This window comes from Cygnus olor, chromosome 6 (assembly GCF_009769625.2).
Source record: "Cygnus olor isolate bCygOlo1 chromosome 6, bCygOlo1.pri.v2, whole genome shotgun sequence".
In the NCBI taxonomy this organism is placed as follows: domain Eukaryota; kingdom Metazoa; phylum Chordata; class Aves; order Anseriformes; family Anatidae; genus Cygnus; species Cygnus olor.
In genome coordinates, this window is record NC_049174.1 from 24326129 (window position 1) to 24343108 (window position 16980).

Sequence of the window (16980 nt, forward strand, 5' to 3'; positions counted from 1 at the left end):
GGCATAGGAGGGGCAGAAACACTCTTTGCAGATGCTTACTTTTCCCTACTGGCATCAGTTAAAATATTTTCAGTCTCAACTGAAAATTTGAAAATTGTTACAAATCTCCAGAAACGCTAAGACCTCATCACCATGCTGCCCAAACATCCCCACGGCAGTGTGAAGGCTGGCCTCTCTGTGAAATGCTCAGCTCTAGCTTAAGGTTTTTGCTCTACGTGGGCACCCCTTGGTCTTTGTCCTAAGAAATCTCAGTTTGAAAACCAAAGCTCAGATGATACCTATGGGAATTAATATTTATTACCTCACCTGTACGTACATTTCTTCTGAACGAAATACTGACCAAACCCTTTGATAACCAGCTTTCAGCAGACTGACACAGACTAAACATGGCTAAATTTTTAAAAATTCTGCAGTAGAATTATTAAAAAGCTTATTCATCTCTCAGCTACTTCATATAAGTCTTCTGGAGAGTACCTATTTCAGTGAAGTCATCAGGCAGGTGCCAACGTACACACATCTGAGAGTAAATAGTGCTGGGGAACAAGACATGGAAAGGCGATGGCAGGAGTTAGGCAGCTGGCCATCTCTTTCAGCAGCCCTTTGGGGATGCTGCTCATGGTGAGTGACACAGCCCCAGGAAAAAAAAAGGAAAGGAGAAAGACAAAGCAGAAGAGTGAACAGCGTGCCACTTTTAGTCTCCTCTTTCACTCAAATAATACATCTAATCAACAGTTCTAATTACAACAACAACAAAAATTACAGGTAATCAGGCTGGTAATTGAGGAATTAGGCTGGTAATGCAGGAATCTCATACAAATGTAAAAGTTCAGGCAGACGGCTTCACCTGCAATGCGACAGGCATGTCTAGGATGAAAAAGACTGAAAACAGGGACTCTAAGAGATACCGGACAAATACAGAGATGATAACTGTCAAACATAACCCTTCTAGTGGGAGGAATCCAAATTTTGGAGGCACTGAACAGCTGTTGCTCTCGCTTCTTTTACCCCAAATTGCTCAGTATCTCTAAAAAGTAAATAAATGCAGGATTTTCAAGGGATTTTCAAGGGAGCACGGAAACGTTTGCTGCCTACAAGTCTTTCAGGATAAAATACAACTCTTCGGTTATTGACCAAAGAGCCCAGTTTGTGTGAGGCAAATCAAAAAATGGTATTTCAATTTCCCAGTAAGTAAATTATGAATTTCTGATATGAAGGTATCTGGTGATTTGTGGTTATAAGCGCCGCCAGGAATGGCGAAGCACTGTTACTGCTAGGACAGGGTGTCACCTCCTACCACCGCTGCTTCCCCACGCTGCTGCTCTTCCAACCTAAGGCTGTACCTGTAAGCAGTCACAGGACATGAGCAAAGAGCCATGGCCAAATTAACACAGTTAAAGAGCTTTTGGCTCCAGAATGGCTCAGACATCACTTGTTTAGTGTTTCTGTGCCAGGGAGTTCAGGAGCCATTTTTGTGGGCTGAAGTTTTGTGTCCTCATGACATAAAGGAAGTGACCAGAGCTAGAGCAGCTTTGTTTTTCTTTCTCTTTAAACAAACAAACAAACAAACTAACCCCAAACTATTTAGCTAAATGACCCAGAGAACAAGCCAGGAGCAACTGCTCTTGTGCTGGGCACGGATCCACCAGAGCTCTGCTTCGCCGACCTTTCGCCCCTGCCCCTCGCAGGCAGCCAGCAGCACACACAGCGCTCAGAGAGCACCAGTCCGGGGCTCCAGCTGCTTCCTCCTGGCCCTGCTGCCACCGCAATGTCACAGCACTTCCTGGCAGATTAGCAGCGAGCCCCGAATCCTTTCCTCCATCACTTCGCATCCCAGAAACGTTTGCTCCCTTTCCTCTCGCTCTTCTTCCAAACTGCTGCCTGAACCTTTCCCAGGAACATTCTAGGTTATCACTTTTTTTTTTTTTTTTTAATTTTATTAATTTCCCCTATCCTTGCTTCTTTGCATGCAGTAATTACAATCAGAGGATAGAGATACAAAAGTGGCAGTGCTAAAAACAGATGCCAGCAGGAAAGCAGGAAACAGCCAGACAGGAGGATGGATTTCTGCAAGGGAGATGCCAGCACCAGGAGAGGGTGGGGGAGGACACATGCAGACAGGGCCCACACTAACTGAGAAAGCGAACCCCTTCCATAGCCAAATTCACAGATTCTCACCTCAAGTCCAAAACAGTAATTGAAGGACGCTGCAAACAACTGCACCATCTACCACAACAAATTCCTGATTTAACATTCAGCAGACCCTAGCTAACGGCAGAGATCTATGACCAGAAATACCAAATGCTAGGACTGGGGAGGTTTCTCCACCTGCAAGTCTTAAGGCACTTCAGAATAGAGGGTGTGTGGCGGGATACAGACTGACAAAGTTCCTGGAGCCCAACCACATGAAAGCCTGGTGGAAAGCACAAGTTATCCAACTCTTGGTAAAGGTGGCATTTTGGGATTCAAGCAGACTTCAGCTTCTATCCTAGTTCTCAGGCCCAGGCTGCCACCAAATACCATTTCTGCTGCTACTGCCAGACACCAACAGCACTTTTGAAACCCGCGTGGAGAACACACGTCATCAGCCTGAGTGGAGTTTCTGACCACACACAGCACAAACACACCACACCTGACGTGAAATGCAATCCCAGGGCTAAACTGCTTATCAGGCACTGTTTGTAAATCCAGTTGGTGAGAGGTATTAGGTTATGATTCACACGTAGGTGCCTAGTGTAACCACACGTCTAGAACACCACTGTGAAACCACTATAAGACAGCTCTGTGAGAAAAGCACTTAAAGAGCAAATTGGTACAGTAGAGGAGGTCTTACCATCTCATCTTGGGTTGGATCATTGTCAAAAATCTTCATGGGAGGAGGAAGAGGTGTATGAGACTCTTCGTCTGGCTCATCTTCTCCCCAACCCTTCTTGCTCTTCTGAAGGAAAGTGAAATATAATTAGAGGAACGGAGGGGTTTCTTTTTATCTTTTCAGATATTTGAGCCCTGCCACCAGGCTTTGAATCTGTTAGTGATACTAACAGTGTCTCAATATGGCACTGGGTGGAGAGAGTTGCAGGTAATACTAAGCATCATAGAAGAGAAGCGATAAAGATGCAAGGTTTGGCCTGTTAATCCTATTAAATTCTACGAGTTACAGGAACACAAGTACTGTAGCACCAAAGCAGCTACAGCAGCTACAGCTTCTGTGTGCTGATGGAAAAGTATTTTCTAATTTAAATGAAAACAGCTCAATGTACAGTTTTCAAAATGCATTGCTCTATTTGTGTTCAGTTAATATCTTCTCCATTTTCTGCCTGTAATTCCTTACTCACTTTGTCAGGAAAGAGCCATTCTAGCAAAGAACATGCCTGCAGAGAAACTGCAGCTACAAACGCGCAGCCGATTTAACAGAGACATGGCTATTTCTCTGAGCATTCTCTTTCAATAAGGAATTACACTGCCACGGCACGATGAAGGTGATATGAACCTCAGCAAAAAGTGATAGCAGCTGCTCAGAAATGGCTTCATTTCTATCCTTGGCAGACTCCCAGTAGGCTATTAAAAAATCTAGTTAAAGGATGACAATGTATGCAGACTGAAAAGCTGTTCCCTACACATTCCGCTGCTCTTTAGATGACAATACTTCTTGCAAGACAGCTTTAATCAATTTAGTTTTTCATATGATTCGCTGCTCCCTCTAGACCCTCAGGGAGCTGCATTTGCTCAAGTGCGAATCACACACCCCAGACTATCAGAAACATCAGGCTTCCCTGCAACAAACCCCAGCACACACCTCATCGGCGCTGTCTCCTTGCGGAGTGGTTTCATCTCCGGTCTTCGGTGAGCCGAGGTCAAAGCTCTTCCTGCCGTCTCGCACCTTCTTTTGCTTCTTGATGTTGCTCTCAGCCTTGCCGCTGTTCAGCCGGCGCACAGGACTGGTCAGCCATTTCTTCAGCGTGTTGGTCGAGCGCTTGGGGCCGGGAGAGCTCTGGATGGAGTTGAGGGATGGCTGAGGCTGTAGGTTGGCCACCGAATCTGACTTGCCCCCGTTGTCATTGGAAGAAACTGAATATGCCTCTGCAAGAGAGCAGTGCATGCGGGAGATTATACCAGCCACTGCCCTATTTCCTAGTGTACATCAAGCGCTTGACATTTCTAAACATGAAAATACAAAATGCCTCAATGGAAAATGTTGTGACCTACGAACATTGTGTAATATTTCTTGCACACCAGAGAGGAATATGCCAAGCAGAGGGCATTTTCCACTATCTTACACACTTCACTCATCTCCTACTGCACTGTCTGTCCTTAAGAAAGATCACAGTTACCTAGTTTTTGATGAAAGCCTGAATTTCGTGTTAAATGCTGAATTTCTCAGCTTCTTCTCACAGATTTCATTGTGAATTGTCAGGAAGAAATCAAGCACAAAAAGCAGATTACTACAAGAGATCTGACGGCCACCAACACTTTGTCAGGTTCTGATGCCATAAACGTTTCTCAGCCGTTGCCAGACCTCAATAACATTACTGTTAGTTTGACTACATATTAACTTTCGAAGGTTATTTGAAACACCTTAAAATTATCTCCTTTGCCCCTGAAAGCAATTTGTCAGAAGACTTCGCACCTTCCCTAGAACTAAGGAATTGGAATGAACAATTACAAGAGACGACAAATTGTTCAAACCAAAGGAAACACCCAAGAAGGAGATACAGGCTTAAAATTAAGAAGATTTCCTTTATATCCTAGCAGGAAATTCTGCTGAACCATATCCAACTGCAATTATCAATACACATGTTCAGACTCGCACCTTAGAAATGGGCACAACCTCCCTTACCCTCCCAAAGCAACAGAGCAAAGATGTGCCAATATCAGTAAGTCTTTAAAAACAAAGCAAACAAGTTGCTGGAACATTTCTCAATTGCCCTTTAGGAACAAGTGCCCTGCTCTCACCTTCCTGAAACTATGGCAAAGGCAACTCCCTCCCCAGGAGGGATCAGGGACCGAGGTGCTTTATCCCACGCAGTTTAAGAAGAATTTTTTTTTTATTATTATTTTTTTACAGAATTCAGAAATTCTGTCACACTCTTGTAAGGCTCATCTCACACTCAACATCAGAAAGCAGTCACCTGATGTTATTAAACATTTTTAGATGTTTATCTCTGAATCTCCTACCCACCCCAGCAGAAAACAAAAACATAAGTTACACAAACACAGCCTGGTGCACGCAGATATTTGCAGTTCAACAATAAATACCGTGACAGATATTGGGTAATGCCTGTGCTGAGGGAGAGCTGCTCTCCCAGTCCCCTATACTGGTTTAGGAGCCAGTTTCTGCCACCTGCACGCAGAGCTCCTGCCCTGGTGGGCAGAGCTGTTGCTCACAGCCGGCTGCACACCCAGCAGAGATCGCAGCCCGTATCGTCTGTCAGCTTGTAACCTGCAGACCAGGGGACTTACAAGGCTTCACAACCAGAGATGGCCTCAGTCAGAAGTTACAACAGTAATTTGTTACGTACCTGGGATCAAAAGTCAGGTTTTTAGAACATATGGAAATAATTGTAAGCAGTTAGAAGTCAAAGTTCATTTCCCAGAGAGCAGAAAATCTAACTCGTCTGTCTTCTGACAACAGGAGGAGTGGGGGCGAGGGTGGCTGGGAGGAGGGCAGGTCCCAGGTGGAGCTGCTTGGGTCTGCCTGCAGCTGATCTGCCAATTTCAGGCATTCCTCCATCAGGGCAAAGTAGGAGTCTTATCTCAAAAAAGCCTGGTTTCAGCCAGCTCCTGTTGATGTTTCATGAACGCGAAGCCGTGTTAAATCAACGAGCACAAGATAATATTTGTCCATGACCAGCTTATCTTCCGTTCAATAGGCTTTAGATAGCCTGCCCCGGCGGGCTCCACGTGATGCTCTGGCAGTTTATCAGCACACCTTGCGTCAGCACAATTCAGGGTTTCAGGACGAGGTGATTCTGAGCACTTAGGCAGCTCGCAGGGTGCAAGGACCTTCTCCCTTCCATCCCCCAAGCCAGGGAGGTCCTGGTGCAAAGGGAGCTGGGCTGCAGTCACAGGGAAAAATTGCTGGAAGAATTCACTCACTGCAGGCTGCCACTTCGGGGGGTGAAATCTGGGGAAAGCAGGCATATCACAGACTTTGCAGGGGACTGGGCTTAGGGGATAGTTGGACTTAAAATGAGGATAAGCTGCCTCCTATATCTCGGTTGATTAATGTACAGAGAGGCTTTTACTACAGCTTGGAAGTAGCATAGCCAAACTCCTGCCTCAAGATGAAGGCACCTTGCCAATTTACCTCTTAGTACTGGAGGGGAGCTGATAGGAGGCAAAATGGAGCACGGGACAACAGCCTGCACCCCAAGGACTTGTTATTGAGCTGTGGAATCCCACCTCAGGCTGGTGGGCCCGAGGCAGGGCCAAACCCAGGAGCCCCAAAGTCTGGGATGGAAGACGCAGGGACCTCCATTCCCACCAGGGAACACCCCTGGTTTTATGAGCAGACAGCACAGCCACGGCCCGGGCACGGACAGACACACAGCTTCTCCCACACCACTGCAATCCAATCGAGGTGGTCCCCAGGAAGCAATAGTCAGTCATGGTCCCCTGCCACCCAGGAAAAGGCAGCACTTAGGCAGAAACACTCCGAGTCCCAGAGCCGGCCTGCCGACCACCATACCCACTTGCAGGGTTTTTGTCTGAAGTTTAACCTACGGCCATGAAAGCTCTCCAGGCTGAACATCAGGCCTCCAGGACATCAAGCTGAGATGAAAGCCAACCCAAAGGCTTCCAGAGGGAAAGCTTTGAATAGTGGGGAGTGTTACACAGCACAACGATCCCACTTGAAGGAGGCTCTGGACTTTTCTGCTCAAGGACACAGCTTTGGTGATGCAAAAGGCTATTTACCAGCAATGGTGTGTTTTCCATGCCCCTGGGAACAGCCAGAGGTTGCTGAATCTCAGTTGTGCCATGCTGTACGTGGCCCTAGCAGATATTAATTCTCCTTCTTTCTCCTTATCTGCTGGAGTGCCCCAACTGACCGCTGTAAGGCACCTGGGACAGAGCCCTGGGCTTGGCTTGGCCACGCAACAGCTCGAGGCTGGAAGTGCAGCCTGCCCCAGCCTTATCTCGTGGTTAGATGTCAGTGTGCTCTCTGGTTGGAACAAAGGCAGGGAAAGGGGCTGGAAAGGACAGTGTAAATCTCCCTGCTCTGCAGCCACCATGAGAGCCTCCAGCATCGGGTGAATTCACTCTATTCAGTACCCAACGGTTGTACAAAGCACTCTCACCTCATTGTCTTATTTCTCACCATCTCCAAATAAGAACTGTCTGAAAAGCAAATGAGTCCACACACAATATTGATAACCATTTTTTTTTCTTTTCAAGGAACCGCAAATATAACCATGTTTTGTACCAAAACAAGCCACACTTGCTATTTGCCATTCCTGCAGAAAATGATTTGCTTTACACACAACACAGGTCACCCCTGAGATGGCCATGGAGGCAGGAGTGGAGCTCAAGAAAGAGCAGAGCTCCCAAAACAACAGACATAGACATGCTATGCACAAAATCTGCCATGAAAGACTTCTGGGACAAGCTCCGAAGCCCTGCTGGTGTGAGCTGCACCGCTTCTGTGGCATATACAGCTACAAACACATTTATCAAACACGTGGTAGGAGGTTGAGATCCAGACGCTGAGTGGATCAAGTGGAACATGTTACCGTGTTCTTCCAGTGCACCAGCACGTATGTGCTCTGCAAACTGTATCGTTAGAGCCGTCTGGAGACAGATTTTGCTCAAGAAGAGCCAGAGGCCCGTTGTGTGGCAGTTCAGGCAGCTGCTGCTGCCCACCAGGAGCCGCCAAGCAGCAGCACCAGAAGGGTCTGCAGGAACTGCGGGGCTGGCAGCGAGCTGCAGTGCGTGGTCATCCTGCCACCACTGTCCTGGGATGCAGAAATCTAAAAAAAGGTATCTGGCAAAGTGGAGTGGGTGCAGGGAGGTCAGCAGACTAGTGTGGCTAGATGGATTTCCTGGCCAACCCATTCATTCAGACAGAAGAAATGACAGTTTCCAAAACACGCCTAAGCAAACCTCCGAGAAACTTCTGGCAATATGACTGTGGCAGACAAACAGCCAGACCAGAGAGCTTTAACTTTCAGAGCTTTTGCACTGCTGCAATCATGAAATCTTTGCTGTTGCTGCTGAAATGAACAGACGTCTAGAAAAGCACAGCTCTTTTACTTGGAAAATGGAAGGTTCCAGTTCTGTGCAACCTTGGGTGAAAGGAAGAACAAAAATCTCATAGACACATTTTAGAGGCACGGCTGTATTCCCACTTGAGCCAGTAGGAATTGCTGCTGGAACTTAACTACAAGATGTTTTATTTTTACCTCGCCATTCCCCAGAGCATGCAGGGGAGAGGAGGTCTGACCAGGCTCACGCAGCAGAGGATTCATCCGCAGGAACCCAAGTCTTTAACGGGGAATGGGAAAGGCTTCTCAGAGAGATTCCGAAGAAAACATAAGGTTTGTCTTTTTAATCCACACTAACCACAGACCGTATACGATAGGAGGGAAATACGCCTTGATACCCAGAAGTTACTACAGACTAGAGCTATGAAGACGTGACTATGGCAGGACACACTCTTGCTCGAGGTGAGAAGAGGTGAATCATTACATGGGACCAGCAGATTTATGTATGGCTCCATTTCCCACCCCAGAAAAACAGCCTAAGAGAAAAGGATTTTTCCACAGAAGTTAGAGAAAATGAGCCAGAATGGGAACTCTGTAATCCTATTAGCATGTGCATTTAAATCAACATTTTTTTTCACAGAAATAATTCCACTCATGAATGAAAGCCAATAACGAAAATCTGACCGATGAGCACATAAATTAACTCTGCTCTGCTCAGCAGAGCCCATTTTCCATATTTAGTGATTGCTGTAAAATAACATTTTTGACAAAGACAGAATTGAATCAGATGTGGGTGAAAGAGTAACTCAGTCTGTCCTCAAGCTATTATTTCCTGAAGGACAGGAATCTCTGTAGCAGAAAATCTTTGAAAGCAGGAGTCATCCAGACTCACCCTATGCACAAACAAAGCCTCTGTGTTAGTATTTCCCACTAAACAAACAAGGATCATCCAAACCATCAAAACGCTGCCTTTCCTGCCCTTTCCAAGCGTATTTCCTTCACCATGCAGGCTGTGGGCTTCAGTTCACAACTCTGGGCCCCTCGAGGCTTTATGTGCTCCCAGGGGAAGCCGTGCGGTGGGAGCCACCTCCTGTCTGCTCCAGCACTTCAGGGCCAACGCTCTGCTCGGCGAGATCAAAGATGGCAGAAGGAGCTACAAACACTGATTCCTGGGTCTCTTCTGTGCTTTTGTATTAAATGTTCAAAACACACTCAGAGAAACATTTTTATTGGCACGAGTCAGGGTTACAAAACTTTGTGGCTTAGGCAGATGACAGTACAGTTCCCAGTTTTAGTGTTAGAGCCTATTCTGCATGTAAAACCTGGCATGGATTTACAAAAATTTGGGAGGTAGTGACATCTGGATAATTCAAAGTCACTTTACAGCTATTCTTCAAGTGAAAACACTACTTCTTAAGACACGTAAATAATGAACCTGACATGTTTTAATGTCAACAGATAAACTGCCTCCTCAGGCACTGCCTCCACACAAGGTCCCAGCAAAGAACGCAAATGGACATGAGGAAATTTTCAATGCCCGTGTCGGACGAAGATAAAGGACAACTGGCTTGAAAAGCCCTTTAGATTAGACGTATGCTAAACTTTCGCAATGGAATTGCAAAACTTGTCTGGAGTCCTCCCCAGCTCCCCACCCGCACCCAGCCCTGGTCGCCTCCAGCTGTGTGTGGAGATGCCAGCGAGGGAGAACCATGAGGTCACACCGTAGGACCCACTTCACACACGAGGGTAAGGACACCCTCAAACACTGCTATTGAAATTTAGATGCAAATTCTGCTCCGAGCTCCAAAGTTCTGAACTTCACAGTCTCCTGGAAATGGGCAGCCTTGGGAAGTTTCAATGGAATTTTCTGTTTGTGTCTTGGAGTATCACTTGAAGCTTCAGTTTGGAAGCAGTGTCAAAAGGGCACGAATCAGTCTGGCAGGACTGTCACAATTCCATTTACATGGGCGAAATTGCTTCTGTCTGAACTCAGAGAGTGGTATGGAGTGAAATATTTTATGCAAAATTTTCTAAGCCAACAGAGAAAGAAACCTACGTTGCTAAAAGCAGACGTACTTGACAAACTTTCCAATCACTGCAACATAAAAACTCAAAATTTGGCTGTTGGCTTCACTGCCAAACTTGAAAACAAGACTAACTTCCAAAATTAAACAGAAAAAATGTGACTAAAAAATAAATAAATCACATGACATTCAGAATGCAACTGTTTCGTTATTGAAGAGCTGATATCTCTTGGAACTGGGCAAGAAGAGCTGTTGGAGAACGAGGATGTTCTGCAGAGATCCCTGTAGTTATGCTGTAATGAAGGAAGGACACTCCTGGGAGGATTGCATTTGACTTACAGTTTTGGGGAAAGAACCACTGATCTGTAGCTTTTTATATTCAACTTCTGATCGTTATTTTCAGGTAGGAAATGAAGTGGAGGACAACAAGCATTCGCCTAGCTGGGTGGCAAAGCAGCTGCACTTGGGTTTGGTGATTTTTGTGGCAGGGAGCGGCTCACCCCAGGCCCTCGCAGTCAAGGAGCTGTGCTCACTTCTGCCCGAGGGGGATGCAGAGAGGGACTCGCCCCCTGTAGCACCCTCTCTCTTTCCATTAACGACAGAGGGAGTCCAAGGAAATTACACCCTTAGCTAAATTTAGTTATTGTGAATCCCCTTCCCACATTTGAGGATGTTTCATACCAGGCCGATCTCGCAGAAGGAAATGATTAGCTGAAGTTAAGCATCTGACAATTCGCTTTAATGAGCAATAACTCATGGCAACCTGCCATTAGCTCCAGTTGAATAGCTTTTATTTTTAGCTGGTGTTGCTCAGATGAGGCTTTCATCCAGCATGCTCTGGGAAAGCTGACATCCCAAAGTAGTCTCCAGGTCTTGGTTGTGCCAGTCAGAGTGTCAGGGCTCGAGAGCGCCGGTTCCTGGGGGTCAGAGAAAAGTCACTGCAGTTCTGGGAAAGTTTCAAAGGGTGAGATAAAACCAAAAGCCTGGAGAAACAGCACAGAGGCTCACCGTCTCAAGAGACTTTGCAAGAAAAGTTACTGAAATCCGGAGAGCGTGCTGAATGAGTGAGCCTGGCCTCCAGGGAGAGGAACAGCACAAGGGTGAGGCACAGTGACAGAGCCTGCTGCGTGAAAACATGACTTCGTTTCTGTCCAAGAGTGCCTGGTAAGAGGAACAGCCACAGCAGTCATCACCACCACATCTGCTGTTTCATACGGGCCTAAAGCTATTGCCAGAGGCGACTTTAGGGAAGGCGCAGGGAGAAGAAGAGAAGGAGTCCTCAGATGGCTACAGGACAGGATCTCGTTTCCTACAGACGAACATTTAACTGAGGGGCTGCTGTGTGTGACGGCAGAGCACATCCTTGGGGCTCTGAAGAGGCTCTCAGGATAGTGTGCAACTCAACCTGGCAGCACCAAGCAATTCAATGGCAGCTGACGTATCTGTGGTCCCCTCTTCAGGTGTCCCAGTCAGAAATGTGTTTCTGTGTAACTGCTTAAAACCATGGTGGGTATCCGTGTCGTGTCCAGTGGGAGGTTTCTGTCCCACTATCAGCCTTCCTGACAAAATCATCTTTCTTCAGAGTCCCATACAACCTCTCATATAAACTGCTGTGAGTTCAGGACAAGAGTAATAAGAGGACAACACCCACAGAGTGAATCCACTAATCCGCTGGGGCAATGCTCCCAGCCAGCTCCTACCCCACAACACTGTGAGATAGGTACATTGTTGGCCTACCTTGAGTCCTTCAGTGGAACCTCACTTATCTCCCCAGACACAGTAACTCCTTTCTAGAGTATGTTTTTACTGAATGAAAGGGTGTGGAAAAGCTCAGAAAAAGAGCAACTGCTCCACACTGCAGAGTTTGAGGACAAACACAGTATGTCTATGCACTTGATTTCATTCACCCATGCTCTTGCCTGGGGTTTGCGCCCAGCGCACATCCTGAACCAGCCCAGCCAGAGCAAGCGCACCACGTCTGCAGGGAAGGCGTGTAGGAACAGTCTGCTGGTAACGCCTCACAGCTGGGCGAGCGGATTTCTGAAGGCTAGAGGCACGCATCTTGCTTTAGCAAAGAAAGGAAATAAAAAGTCAAGACTAACAAGATCCAGAAAGGGCATGCTTTTTTTTTTTTTTTGAACAAATCAACATTTATTTCAATTTAGTCAAACAACTTGTTGAAGCACTTCTCTAAGTTCTTCTACTTTACATTTTGTATTTACACTGTCCTCTTTCTGTGACAAAAATAATGTAAGCCCAAACCCTGAAGTTTCCAGAGTAAGTGTCACTAGCAGCGAAAAGAACAGAACTCCAAACACAAAGCAAAAACCTCCTTGATATATTTTGACAGGAGGCTTATGCACATTCTTTTAAAAAAAAGTAAGTTTTAACCCTGAACCTTTATAGAAACCTATACGGGATGATAAGGGGAAAAATGTCGTGATTGAAGCTGAACAAGAAGAGCAGCATTTGCTGGCCTTTGCAAGTACACTGTTACTTTTAGCATAAGGAACTGTGAAATGCTTAGACACCCACATAGAAGCAGACTTTTAAACTTTGATCTAAGCAGTGTCACTCTGCTGAGAGTATTAAGGGTACCAGAGTCGGCGAATGCCATCTTTTATCCTAGTAGTGGGCACAAAAACAAAATTTATTACACATGGTTTCCAAGCAGCTGTTAATACAACACAAGCCTTATTCTTTTGCAAAGTGTCAGGGGTCAGCTTCATTCAGCAGCTTTCAAATTGAGCTACTGTAAGAACTTTTCCACATTTAACGAAGTAATTTCTCAGTCAAATGACATCATTGCTAAGGTCAGCTCTGCCTTACACTGGAAGCCAGCAGTCTGTATGACAAGGTGGATCACTGCTGGATTTCTGGGGAGAGAGGAGGACATTTGAATGTCCTATTTATATCTCCCTACCTCAAAGGAAATCGTATGTTTCCAAACAATTCCTAATGGAAACAACAGAGGAGTATCAGTGACAAAATAAATTGGAATTGAGGGAGGAAAAAAAAGCAAGAACAGAACCCAAAGCTTTTTGGGATAGGAAGAAAAACTGCATGTTGATAAAGAAGGCATTGGTCATTAAACTTTCCAGGCACACACAGGGCTCAGAAAGCACAGAAAACAAGCAGAACAAACAAACACAACTGTGTGCATCTTAGCGTCAGCTTCTTTTGCCAAATGCAGTAGCTTCCAACATTCAGCAGCTGTCTCTTGCTTTCTAGTGGTGTGGAGTTCTCTTTGGTACTTGGAGGCTGTCAGGAGCTCCGGGCAAAGAGAAAGTCTTTGTCCATTTACCAACCAATTCCAAAGGCGCTGATCTTGAATAACTTTACTAAGCAAGAGTGACACAGATGTCTAGGAAAGGGGGCTTTTCTCTTAGTAAAGTTGTGGTAGGTGCAGTGGAAACCCAAGGCAATCTACATGCTTGTCAAATTGTGCCTAGGTAAGAACTGAGTCCTCCATGAACGTCTCTCATTTGTTCACTCTTAAATTATTCAGGCTCTGACAGCCCCTGAAAAGAAAAGAACGGAATAAGAATAAGTTGTAAGTGGTGCAGGCAAGGGCAGACACCACGAAACCACCAAGAACAACGAGGTTGGGGTGCTGGACGACAGACACACGGCAGCCTGAGCCTCCAGGGCTGGTGCCCAAAGCAGCTTCCTTCACACCTTTCTCCTCCAGAAATACTAGCAGAAAATACAAGCTCACAGCGAAGGTACTGGTTGTGATGAGTTAAAAGAAGTAATGGATGAAGTAAATGCAAACAGTGGTTGGGAAATAAAACACACAGATAAGAACTGCTGGTGCTTGCGATGCTTGGTTCTTTGAACACGGCACAGGGAAATGGCTAAGCAGCTCAGAGACTTTTAACTGCACACTCACGACTATCAGACTTGTGGGAAGCTTTGGCTCACTCAGCTCAAGCAGGAAATGCAGAACATCACTTGCCGCCCCATATAACAGCCTCACGCGATCTGTGTCTCAGTTGGCATTTGACAGCTCTCCAGGGCAGGGAGCAGTTCTGTAAGGAGCCTTCCCCGTGGCACCAGTCAACACGCTTGTCATAGAGCAGGTGATGAAATCACTACTACACTCTATCTGCGTCAGCAAGAAAGATGGGATGGGAACTCGAAGTCTTGGAGAGCATCTGCTGCTTCGGAAAAGGAGAGCTCTCTGCAGCACCCTGCCAAGCTCTCAGCTCTCTGAAGCTGTGCAAGTGCCTTGACCCAGCTGCCAGCCTTCCCGACAAGGCTAGTCCTGAGGAACTGGGTGATTTTGGTTTCTGGAGGGCCACACGGAGCCTCCCGTGGCTTTTGCAGTGCCTACACCATTGCTTCTTACCAGCAAGTTCCTCTTGGGAAAAAATTCAAAGTCCAGTTTAGCAGAGACATGGAGAGGTACACTACATAAACCTCACTTGCTTAGTTCCCCACTGCATCAGTGGCTAACTGCAAGTAGCTGCAAAAATGCTCTACCAAGCAACATGTTTAATAAGAGATATTATAATTATAAACCTTGACAGTTACATCACTACTGCTGAGCAGTTACTTCCTTTAGCCACATCTTTCAAAACAGCTAGGAAAGAGAAATTTTTATTTGAAAACAACAGCAAGGGTAGACTGGTCTAGTAGCAGAAGCTCTTTGACTCTGGAAAGACTTTATTGAGTATGGGTAATCATTTACTGCGATGTACAATGCCCCATCACAGACATCCGCTCACCTGGTAGTTGTTATCTCTGGGACAAGAGACTGCAGCAAATATTCAGCAAGTGACAATCTTTAGGTGTTTGGAGCCTGCCTTGCTCACGGCTTTTCTCAACACGCTGCCAGATCAAATTTTACAGCAGCACTGCTCTCAGCAGCTACAGCCCTCCCCAGTCAGCCTGGGATGCTCAGGCCTGGTAAGCTCTCGGATGCTCCCTTACACGGAGCCAAGGAAGATGCTGCTATCTGCTCAGCACCTGAACCATGGCAGGAGCTGTGCTCTGCTCTCACCAACTTGAAATCACTCCTGGAACACTCCAAGTGCTCGCCTCCTTTTTGCCTGAAGCTATGATTTTCCTTCTGCTGCCCTCAGAAGGATCCTTGTTGATTAATACTTATTATATTTCCTAAAGAAATCTATTCATCCTCCACATACTTCAGCTGAGAGACGTGTTTGAGTATCGTGTTGATCCTCAGGGTTCAAACTACAGAAGGTGTAATGAATACCAGACTCGAGGCACTTCAGTGGCATTAGCTGTGAATCATCTTTTTACATTGTACTGCTCAGATACATTTGGATCTAAAATACATTTGCATTTCTAATTAAAACAGATTACCATTGGTAATGAAAGAATGTCTTAAATCAGAATCCTTAGGCCATAAAAGCTAATTGCATGATGCTAAAACTGGATTTCAAAAATATACATATTATACCCCCTGCAGGATTAATTAGGCAACATCTCTTCAAAAGAGTTCTCAAAAGTGTATTTATTCAGCATGTGGTTAAATTATACAGGGTTGTGCAACACTCCCCATAGCATGCCTGGGTGCACGCAGCCGTGGCAGCTGGGGCCTTGGTCTGCAGGGGAGCTCAGCACGGGCAGGGGGGCTCAGGGCTGCCGCAAGGCCTGGCTGATGTGAGGGGACACACGTACCCAAATGCTGCCTGCACCTCTAACGTGGTTTTAGCCACGTTTAACTCTGGTGCTGCTGAGCAACATCACCTTGGGAATGCGCGTGGTCTGTTTACTACAACACGCGGGCCCATGAAAAGGTCAAAATCAATGGGTAGATAGAAATCTGGAAGCTCGAACTGGTAATTATTTGATGCCCATTTTGTTACCGGTTCCCTCACATGATCCCAAGAAAGTTTTGCAGCACTCACTGAAGTGCAGCGTGTTGTCAGATAGGTTAGGATTGTACTGCACGCCTGGGGATATATGAAGTGTCTGTTCACTAAAGCCGCTTGTGTTTTTTGAAGGAAGGAGGAAAAAAAAAACCACACAGCACACCAGGGCACATCCTCAGCTGCTATACTTTGTACCTGTAATTGTCAGCAAGCCTAAACTGCAAGAAAAAGTGTCCTCAGAGGATTTAGCCATAACTTGGGATGTGTCACTCTGCTCTCCTTGCTCAGAGCTACTTGCTCCGTGTAAAATCTCAACACGGAAAAACGCCCAGGAACATAACAGTGGAGACACCTCCAGGGCCACTAAACCCAGTCCCTTCCGGTTCCAGGCAGAGAGTCCATCTCTTTCATAAATGTTTAATTCAGAGCTGCCTTGTGGTAGTGAACAAGGGATCTTTGCTCAAAACCGACATACAGAACCTCTTGTGCTTTCCTGTACACAGGTATGCAACATTTTCACGTTTGATTTGCAGCCTCCTAGTACAGAAGATAAAAACCTCCACCAGTAACCATCTTCTGGTTCCTTGGGACCACATTTGCTAATGGGTTACCAGCAGGTCTGGCTCCCAGGCTTCACCCCTTTATAGACTTGCCCAGCCTGGCAAATAATTTTGCAGGGAGCCAAGATTTCACAACCGTTGAGCTGTACCAGGACTAACATTGGCTGTAGCACGCTGAGCAGCCAAGTGCATCGGGGTGCAACAGGGGCAGCTGGATAGCAACTACCAACTCCTCATGTGACAAGAGATGTATTTGTTCCATCTTCCAAAAGAGCAACCAGAGCTGCGTGGGGCTTTCTGCAATGCAATACTCTGGATGTTACCTTAGAGAAAAGCCGATGACAAATACATAAAC

The 16980-nt window shown here is 46.1% G+C and overlaps 1 protein-coding gene across 1 annotated transcript in view; it reads right to left on the bottom strand.

The window, feature by feature from the left end:
- KALRN (kalirin RhoGEF kinase) overlaps positions 1 to 16980 on the bottom strand; it is a 500534-nt gene that overhangs the window by 51590 nt on the left and 431964 nt on the right. Inside the window, 2 exon segments of the mRNA XM_040562309.1 lie at positions 2831 to 2935; positions 3794 to 4077. Of these exon segments, the coding sequence (XP_040418243.1) occupies positions 2831 to 2935; positions 3794 to 4077 (389 nt within the window).